This window comes from Pongo abelii, chromosome 1, assembly GCF_028885655.2.
Source record: "Pongo abelii isolate AG06213 chromosome 1, NHGRI_mPonAbe1-v2.0_pri, whole genome shotgun sequence".
NCBI lineage: Eukaryota > Metazoa > Chordata > Mammalia > Primates > Hominidae > Pongo > Pongo abelii.
In genome coordinates, this window is record NC_071985.2 from 28,731,326 (window position 1) to 28,741,262 (window position 9,937).

The 9,937-nt window shown below is 49.0% G+C and overlaps 1 protein-coding gene across 1 annotated transcript; it reads right to left on the reverse strand.

The window, feature by feature from the left end:
- Positions 1 to 310: 310 nt before the first annotated feature.
- Positions 311 to 9,728, reverse strand: C1H1orf115 (chromosome 1 C1orf115 homolog). The gene is made up of 2 exons (XM_024238518.3): positions 9,327 to 9,728; positions 311 to 3,443 (listed from the first exon to the last, which is right to left on the reverse strand). Exons 1-2 carry the CDS (start codon positions 9,633 to 9,635, stop codon positions 3,324 to 3,326), a joined length of 429 nt encoding a protein of 142 aa, XP_024094286.2. The 5' UTR covers positions 9,636 to 9,728; the 3' UTR covers positions 311 to 3,323.
- Between the last annotated feature and the right edge of the window lie 209 nt (positions 9,729 to 9,937).

A 9,937-nucleotide genomic window follows, 5' to 3' on the forward strand; every position in this document is an offset into this window, starting at 1 on the left:
GTTGGGACGGGTGGGCCCTGACGGCTACCAGGACCACTCCTCTCCTCTCCACCTTCCCCACCTCCAAGACCTTCTCTATCACTTCTGTGAGGACTCGGTGAGCAGGCATACCACATGTACTCAGTGCAGGGCCCGAACCCGGCAGGGCCCCTCCTCTGGCCCAGCCTCCCACTTGGAGTCTCACTGGCAGATGCATGTGCAGCAGGCCCCCAGGGGCCAGCATTTCCCAGCTAAGGCAGAGGAACAGCTGCATTGGAGTTTTCTCAGCAGCTTGTGGGCAATGCAGCTCCTGCCCCCATGCTAGGCTCTCTAAATCTGAGCTGGAGGTTCTGGAATTTTTTTTTTCAACAGAGTCTCACTCTGTTGCCCAGGCTGGAGTGCTGTGGTGCGATCTTGGCTCACTGTAACCTCTGCCTCCTGGGTTCAAGCAATTCTCCTGCCTCAGCCTCCCAAGTAGCTGGGATTACATGAGTGTGTTACCACACCCAGCTAATTTTTTGTATTTTAGTTGAGATGGGGTTTCGCCATGTTGCCCAGGCTGGTCTCGAACTCCAGAGCTCACCCAATCTGCCTGCCTTGGTGCTAGGATCACAGGCGTGAGCCACTGTGCCCGGCCCATTTTTTAACAAACTCATGAGCTGAGGCTCCCACAAGGCAAAGCCTGTTCTGCTGGCTTAGAGAGAACTGTCCCCTTTAACACACATGCAGAGTTCCCAGGTGAGTTGGGGTCTCTCCCTCCCCTGGGTCCTTGGGGAGCAGCTGTGGGCTCCTACTGGTTCCCAGGGAGGTCTCTCCCGACTGGTCATCACCTGCTGTGCCAGGCTTTCAGTGTGGCTGGACTCCAGGAATCTCCCTCAGGCAAGGCTAGAAAGTGAGGAGCTGGGAACCCTTCACACCAGAAACATTACATAAATCGAGGCTTTTATTTACATCATAGGACAAGAAAAGGATACAAAAGAAGTCCCTTGGTCAAGCACATCAAGCGAAAGCTCTAAAACTCAATACTCAGTAAGGTGTGGGCACTGATATTGAAAAAAAGAAAAAAAGAGAAAAGGTAAAAAGGTAATCTGTGACATGATCCAAATGCTTACACTCCAGGGACTGAGTAAGAGAAACCCAGGGCAGCCCTGTCACAGAGAATGACGGCTCAGGCTGAGTGACATCTGAGATTCATCTTCTGTACCTGTGAACCTGACTCCCAGGACAACCCCTAGGAGGTTTTGACTTTTGACATTAGCGAGTTAATTCTTAACCAGATTCTTAAGAATTTCAGGGCCAAACAGGCTTGACTGTACGGTTTTTCCAATTTAGGGGATGGGAGTGGGGAAGCTCTTCCTGGGACAGATTCCCAGGCAAGGAAAGGCCCCAGCAGCTCTGTCCCCTGCCCTGGGCTCTGCCTCCATCTCCCCACGAGGAACTTGTGGGCTGCCTGGGGCTCGTCAGCAGCCCGCACAGGCTCTCACTCTCTTTCTCACTCACTATGCTTGGCTTTTTCTTCCACTTATGACTATCTCTCCCTTTCTCCGACACCCAGTGTTGTGGGGCAAGCTGTAATTATCTCACTTGTGTGAAAATGTGCCGTATCCACTTTCATCATCTGGGCTAAAACCAGATCACTTGTTTCATTTTTCCTCACAAATATTAACAATGCAGGAATTGGGTCCCAGTGAATCTTCAACATGAAGTTGAAGCTTCAGGAAGTGAAGCAGAGTCTAGCTCCACAGCTTCAAACTTCTCCTCTACCCCTTCCTTTTTTCTGCCTGTCTTTCTGTCTGTCTTGGTGGGGCTTGATTAGAGAAGCATGAGTGTTGAGGCCTCCTCTGTATGCCTTGGGACAACAGGTAGGTGCTGTTACTGATCCTGCAGACTGTTCAGCAACAGCCCCTTTGGATTTCTGGATATTCTGGAAACAAAGTCAGAACAGTGGCCTACTGGGGGGTTGGCAGAGGGGTATGGTAAGAGGACCTCCTTCTTTCATCTCCCTGTTCAGCATCCGATGGCAGTCCACAGGTCATCCTTGGTGGGTGTGAGGCCCAAGACCCATGCCCACCTTACCCTTTGAATCCGGGTGAAATAAGGTCAAACCAGGCAGCACAGAAGAAGATAGGATGCTACAAAGGCAGGCAATGAGCTCATGGCCTCAGGGGTTTTAAGCACCAGCCCTGAATACCCAGCCTCCCTTGTCCCTACCTAGAGGCACAGGCCCAGCCTACCTGAACTCCCTCACACTGATGCTCCAGACCTGGCTCCTAGACGGCCAACTTCTCTCTCCCAACATCCTCTTGCCTCATTTCCATTTCCTTCACATCTGTCTTCTACTTACTGGTTCCTTCTCTAAATCCGTATTTTCATTCCTGAGTGTTATGTCTCCCCCCATCTCTCTCAGCCCCTATGTGCCACCCAGGACAAAGCACTCTTAGTTGGACTGGCAGAGAGGAGCTGAGCCAATGGCGGGAGTGCACTGATGGTGCTAGTAGGCCCTGACCACAGCCAGCCACACCTTTGCAGGGACTCTGGGCGCCACAAACACGTGGCTGGGCCGAAGTGGGCAATGCCAGGCAGAAGAGCCCTCCAGAGTAGTCCCTCAGCCAACCTGTCCGAGCCACCCAACCTGAGTCTGAACTTGTCCTTCTTCTTCCTTCCTCGCCAGCTTCACAGTCATGCAGGGATGGGGTAAAACGACAAGCTTTTATCTACTTTAAACAGTCATGCCACACTGCCAACACAGTTTTCAAAGCATCAAGAGATCTTTTCTTCCTTTCTTCTTCTCAAGCCTGTGATTAAACTCCTGGTGACAGAGTGGTAGAGGAAGGAGATCGGGGAGCATGACTTGAGGAATAAACAGCTCCTTAGCTGCCCTCAGAACCGAGACAGCCAAGGAATGTGAGCGCCTGTCAGCCTACGACCTTTCAGGAGAATACAGCAAATCATCTGACTCCAGTAACATCCTCTTCCTCCCCCAAGATCACTGTTCTGCTGCACACCCACACTGCTTGCATCTGTTGAGTGTTGGCTTCACCCCAGTGCCTGCCACCTTCACGTGAAGTCTCTGGCTTTACCACGCTAGCTCCACTCCCAAACCTAACCTCCTCCGAATTCTCTGCAGGATTGACCATTGGGTCCACATGTGACTGAGAGATGTGAGAAGCTCAGCAGATGGGCAGGGATGACTCATTCATCATACTAATGTGATTCAACAAAGAAAGGCATGTTTTCTCTTCCAAATATGCTGTGTGTTCAAGTCTGAGATGCTCCAGGATTCACAAAGTTCCCACAGCAGGGGCTCCCGTTCACTCTGGTGGCACCTGCCGCAGCAGCTCCCATTAGCGCACGAAGGATACCACGCTGGTGGCTACCGCAAACGGGGCGGAGTAGGCTGCAGCGAAGCCTTGCAGGCCGATGACCACGTAGCGGCATCCTTTGATGATGACCTTCCCGACATTCTAGTTTTAGGAATAAAAGAGAAAAGCAAAGGATTAGGGTAGGCAACTTTTTAATTCTGCCATCTTTCATGAAAAAAAATGAGTCACGGCGACATAGATAAAGATCATTTTTCCTGATTCTCTCATGACAAATCAGCAAGTTACCACATTCCCACATCTCTGGTGGAAGGTGCCCACCTCCAGCCTAAGAATATGTAGGGGCTCACAGCAGACATGATCACCTGGCAAAGTGCTTTCAAGCACAGCTTATTTCCAGATAATTCAAAGACCTTCTTGGAAACAGCAGTAAGGCTGCTAATTCTAAAACTAAAGCAGTTTTGTTTTGTTTTTTAAACCAAAGATCACTCCTCTTCTCTGTTCCAGCTAAAAAATTACTGGACCGTCAGAAGGCTGGGTTAAGTTTTCCTTCCTTCACCTTATCTGAAAGCCCATCTTCTCCTCCTTCTACCTCAGTGGCATATTTCTGTCTGACCCACATATCTGTCCCTTTGTAGTCTTCTGCCATTTTCTAATTGCTATATCCATATAAGTCCAGCATTTCCAATACCATTATAAGCTCCCTGACAGTCAGGCTTGGGCAATGCTTTCTTGGTAACCACTCCTCCTCTTCCTTTTCTACAAGGCTGGATAGGGGACATTCAGGGAATGTCAGGTGCTAGACAGGGGACATCTAAAGGACTCAGATGTGATTGCAACAGAAAAATTAACACCACCACCAACAAACATTTATTACATGGCTGCCCACAGTCTTCCCCTCCCTACCTCAACTTCTGTCATCACTCTTAGTGACATCAATGTCCATGCAGATAACCTGTGCCTTAGGCCACATACCTTGTCTCTCAGTCCTTTGACTTTTCCATATTACCATAACCACTCAGACTGGTTTAACTTAAAAATCCTGATCACAATCACAAATCTCACCTTGACTTCCAACACCACCTGAAAAACCTCCATATCTGTCCAGTAGGATGAATTTCTCTCTCCCCTGGGTACTGCCTCATACCTTTTCCCTTCTTAAGCCTCCCCACTTGCAACACACACGAACACAGTCTCCATACCTTCATGAGATGATCCCACTTCACCTTTCACAGAAAAAAAAAAAAAAAAAAAAACCAGACATCGTCAGGGAACGCGTTCACCTTCCACCACTCTCTACAGCCCTGCCTGTGTCTGCCCCGGCTTCTCCCGTGTTGCCTGTGTTACGGTGGAGAAAGTGTTCCTCTTCCCCCAAGCCATTCCCTTGATACTTGCCGTCGGTGCCTTCTCCCACCTTGATTTTGGCTTTCCCTTCTCCACCTCCATCATTCGCTTCCTCTCCATTGGATCCCATTAGCTTACACACATGCTCGGGTATCACTGTGACTCCATATCCTGCCCCAGTCTCTGCCCTCCATCGTGCCAAGCCAGCCAAAAGAGCCAACCACATATACTGCCTCCATGTCTGCGCTTCTTATTCCCTCTCACTCCGGCTCCTACCCCAACCCATGAAGGACTGTCTGGTCATGGCCATCTACAACCCCCATGCTGCCTGACCCAGTGGATGCTTTTCTTTCTCTCCCTGACCTCTCAGCAGCTTTTGACATACTTTATGAAATAATCACGTGGCCTCTTTGACTCCATATTCTTAGTTCTCCCCTACCTAAATAGGGAGCTCCTCCTCAGCTTTCTTTGCTAAATTATCCCTTCTACCAGACTTTAAAATGTTGGTGTTGTTCAATACTCAGTCCTGGGTCTTTCCTTCTCTCTTTCTTTCCCTACAATCTCTCCTTAGATGGTCTCATCCATTTCTAATGACTACAAGTATCGCCTAGATTTGAAGAACTCTTTAGTTCAGACTCAAATATTCAATTCGTTACTGGAGATCTCCACTTTTTGAAGACCCCACAATTCCTCTGGCATGCATTCTCCCTTGTAGCCCTAAGCACATAAACCTAATGTGGATTGGCTACTGGTATGTCCCTGGTGGCCTTTGTCTATCAGACTTCAATCATTCAAAGCACAGAGAGATTACATCTGTCCACATGTATATATCCGGTTAGAGGCAGAGCTGAAGTTCAATCCCAAAGAAATCTCACTTCAGAGCCTATGACCTTAACCCCCATACTATATTTCCCTTTCTAAATAAAGGCAATTATGTAAGCTTCTAGTTAACCACTCATGACCTGGGCTTGAATTCCAACTCTGTCACTTACTTAATTTCCCATGGCCTCAGTTTCCTCATCTATACAATGGGAATATTTAGTAACCACCTCATTGGGTTGTTCAGAGGAGTAAATGAGATCACATAAGCAAAGCACTGAGAACAGGGCCTGGCACAAACTGCAGGCAGTATAAGTGCCCCCCAATGTCAGCTATTATTACTGCTAAATAACATCTGCTTCTTTTGATTACATAGCAATTTAGGTTTGTGGTGGTAATAGATAAACCCAAGATTTTTGTTGTCTGTTTGGGAAAGTTTCTTAAGACTATAATTTCCTATGACTTCTGGCTTACTTGAGCTTTTTTTTTTTTTTTTTTTGAGACCGCGATTTGCTCTTGTTGCCCAGGCTGGAGTGCAATGGCACGATCTCAGCTCACTGCAGCCTCCACCTACCAGGTTCAAGCGATTCTCCTGCTGCAGCCTCCCAAGTAGCTGGGATTATAGGCATGCACCACCACGCCAGGCTAATTTTTTGTGTTTTTAGTAGAGACGGGGTTCACCATGTTGGTCAGTCTGGTTTCCAACTTCTGACCTCAGGTGATCCATCCGCCTCAGCCTCCCAAACTGCTGGGATTACAGGCGTGAGCCACTACACCCAGCCAAGCTTTCAATAGTTTAAATTACAGGGTCCCTTACAGTAACAGAAGGAGGGCAGGGACTCTGTTGTGCTCATTACTGTATCCTGAGCATGTAGAAAGAGGGTGGGTGTTTCCTTTGGTACCTCTCCCGCTAAATGAGGAGCTTTGCAAGAACCAAGTAATGTCTGTGTCTTCTCTAGACACTGCTTTCCTGGACATTACCCTGTTGATGTCTCAAAGAGACACTGGGCTGGGGCATGCGCATGTGTGGGTATGTGATGTTGCTAAGAGATACACTTCTCTAAATGTGTGACAAGAATCACTGGGGAAATTTTACTTACATGTTTGAAACAACAAAAGAAAAACACATTCTCTGGGAACAAGCTTAACAATCAAGAGTGATCCATTATAAACAAGATCAGAATCACAATTGCCTACATTAAATGTGACATTTTTGGTATTTGCACATCCATTTTGCTCAGCCTGTTATACTTTAAAAGCTGCTTGTCACTTTGTAATTTAGGGAAAAAAAATCTACTAAAATAGTTCATTAACTGGAACACTGTTAAAAACACAGATTTGAGAAATGAAATGCAAAGAAACATAAAATATCTCTCAACCACTATTTCAGTGTCATTTAAGAGAGTGCATTTGGAATTCTTTGATCTGAGTAGAGCTTTCTACCCAACTACTCTCTCAGAGGGGAGCTGGGGTCTAGGGGAACAAAGAAGGGTCACCTGCTTTATATCTCCATGTTTGAGCCTGGTGACCCTCTCAGTTGGCTCCAAGAAAATAGAAGCTGAAGTCACTCTTTTGAAGGACAGAAAGGAGAGATCCAACCCTAACCTGACAATGTCCTCTCACCTGGCCTCCTGGGTCCATTGAACTAGCGTGCAACACTCTAGAGCTTTCATGCCCACAGCTGGGCTTGTGATGGCCCCTCTACCTGAGATGACACCACCTCTTTATCCACTGAAATATTTTTTGTTTGTTTGTTTTAGTTAAGGCAAAATTCACATAACATAAAATTCACCATTTTAAAGTGCGTACAGCCCAGTGGCATTTAGTACATTTACAATGTTGTGCAACCACCACTTCTATCTAGTTCCAAAACATTTTCATCATCCCCAGGAAAAAACACATGCCCCATTAAGCAGATGGGCTCCATTCCTCTTTCCCCCAGTCCCTGGCAACCACCAATCTGTGTTCCATCTCCATGGGTTGACCTATCCTAAGCATTCCATACAAATGGAATCATACACACAATACATGATCTTGTGGGTCTTGCTTACTTCACTTAGCATAATATTTTTAGAGGTTCATCATATTGTAGCATGGATTAGTACATTTCCTTCCTTTTATGGCTGAATACTATTCCATTGTATGTATATAACACACTTGTTTATGCATTCATCCATTTAGGGACATTTGGGTTGTTTCCACCTTTCGACTATTGTAAATAATACTTCTATTAAAATGTGTATATAAACATTGATTTGAGTACCTGTTTTCAATTCTTTGGTTACATCCCTAGGAGTGGAACTGCTAGATCACAGAATAAGTCTACACTGAACTTTTTAAGGAACTCCCAAATTGTTTCCCACAGCAGCTGTCCCATTTTACATTCCCACCAGCAATGTACAATGGTTCCAGTTTCTCTACATTCTCGCCAACGTTTGTTATTCGGTTTGTTTGGACATTTTTTGGAGTAGCCGTTCTAGTAGGGATGAAGTGTGCCTACTTCATACCACTTCACTGTTATCTGGTGAAATCTTAACTCATCCTTCTGTGCCCAGTTTTCGTGTCACCGTGATTTGAAAACTTCCCTGAGTTTACAAGCTCACCGCTGAGGAGTGAACTGCCTGAGCTCTGTGCCCTGAAGCCCCCCGGGTGGTGGGGAGCCAGCTATGTCAGTGTCTCCCTGGGAGGCTGTGCCCTTCTCTAGGGCAGGGCTGCACTGTATTCATTTTCGCATCTCTACTGCTCAGCACAATGCCTGACGCATAATGAGTGCCCCCAAAATATCTTCAAGTCCTAGTCCTTGAGCTGAGGTTTCTGCAGTATCAGTTCACCAATGGAGAGGGACATGATGGCTTCTTTGTGCTCAACTGGGACCCAAAGCAGAGATGAATCTTCCTAGCAGGGCTCTAAGCCTGAAAGACCCAACTTTATTGTTTTACCCCTGCCTGTGCTCTGCTCCAGAAGCTGCTGACATACCTTTAAAGAGGATGATAAACCTAAGCTCCCAGGCATGGAGACTGAATGGCTTCAGGTGTAAGAGGGCATTGGGCGATACAGATAACTGGACAATAAATCAGATGGGGCCCGTGGCCTTTGGCCAGGACACAGTAACTTCTCTGACTTTATTCTGGGTGGCCTTGTCCAGGCCAGCAGAGCTTCCCGCAGCAGCTTCGCGTGCTTCCAGGCAGAGACACCTGGGAACTGCATCTGGGCTTTGATTTCCGCGAAGGAAACTGTCATTTTCTCCCATATTCATCCTTCCTAACCCCATCTCCCCGAGACAAATGGCAGAATGTTTTGAAGGCCCCAGAGTACACTGATAGTTGGCTAGACGAGAAAAATTCAACGAGCGCCTATTTATGTATTTGTTGCGCTCTCAGGCTCGGGAAATAACCTTGGGAATATTTGGGAGAGTAACCCAAACATTTCTCAACTAGTGGGATATCCTGGAGGGGATGTTACTGGAAAACAAATACACTGGGTTGCAATTTCTTTCTTTCCAACTGGGCCACCTTCTCCAAGTCACCTGCCGCACTAACGCTTCAGTATTCCCATCTGTAATCAGGACACTGATTCCTGATCTTACATAAGAACCACCTCGGTAGGAACCCCTTGAGAATGTTCTTAAGCAGCCAGGAGCGCAATAGCAGGCACAGCGGGGACCACCCAGCGCAACCCCCGATTTAAGTTTCTATCACGAGTCGCAACTCGCGGCTTCCCTCCGGCGAGGGAATGGGAGCGGGGGCGGAGAGGTCGCAGGTGCAGCCCGTGAAACTCGGTGAGTCAACGGTCAGGACTCGGCTCCCGCTCCCCGCGGGGCACCACACCCGCGACCCCCGGGCAGTGGTGGCGCAGGACCCCTACCTTGCCGTACTTCTTCAGCTTCCGCCGGTACCTCTTCTTGGGCTGCTCGCTCGGCGCCGGCTCCTCCAGTGGCTCGTAGCGCTCGGGCAGGAGGGCGAAGTGCACCCTCCGCGCGCCCCGGGCCCCCGGGCTCCGCTCGTCCGCCACGATCGCCCCGCTCTCGGCCGCCGCCTCCGCCTCGTCCGCGTACTCCAGGTGCTCCAGGATGGCGGCCGCCTCCTCGTCCCCCTCGGTTCGCCCTCGCCCTCGGGGCCCGCGGCGCAGGAGGCTGCTCTCCGCCTTGCTTCGGAGCCTGGCTCCCACCGTCATGATGCCCCGGCCCTTCTGGCGAAGGTCCGAGCGCAAAGACACCAACCTTTGCTCCCCGCCCGCTCCTCCGCCCCAGCCCGGACGGGGCGGGGGATTGGGGGGGCCGCAGCGCCCCCTGGCCGTGGGGCCCGGGATGGCGTTGGCTCCGCTCCGAACTGGCCTCCCAGGCGGCGGGCGCACTCCGCCAGCCCCGCCCTTCATCCCACCTGCCGGCCAAACGGTGCAGACTACAGCGCGCACTGCACAATGAACGTGCAAAACACCTTCAACTGCACTTGCTACGAAATTAATGACCCCAAATA

What these genes read in the sequence shown, in the direction of transcription:
- C1H1orf115 (XM_024238518.3), bottom strand. Translation starts at nt 9,635, where the DNA reads ATGACGGTGGGAGCCAGGCTCCGAAGCAAGGCGGAGAGCAGCCTCCTG. An exon ending in AGCTGAAGAAGTACGGCAAG is followed by an intron (nt 3,444 to 9,326) that starts GTAGGGGTCCTG and finishes TCCTAAAACTAG; the next exon opens with AATGTCGGGAAGGTCATCAT.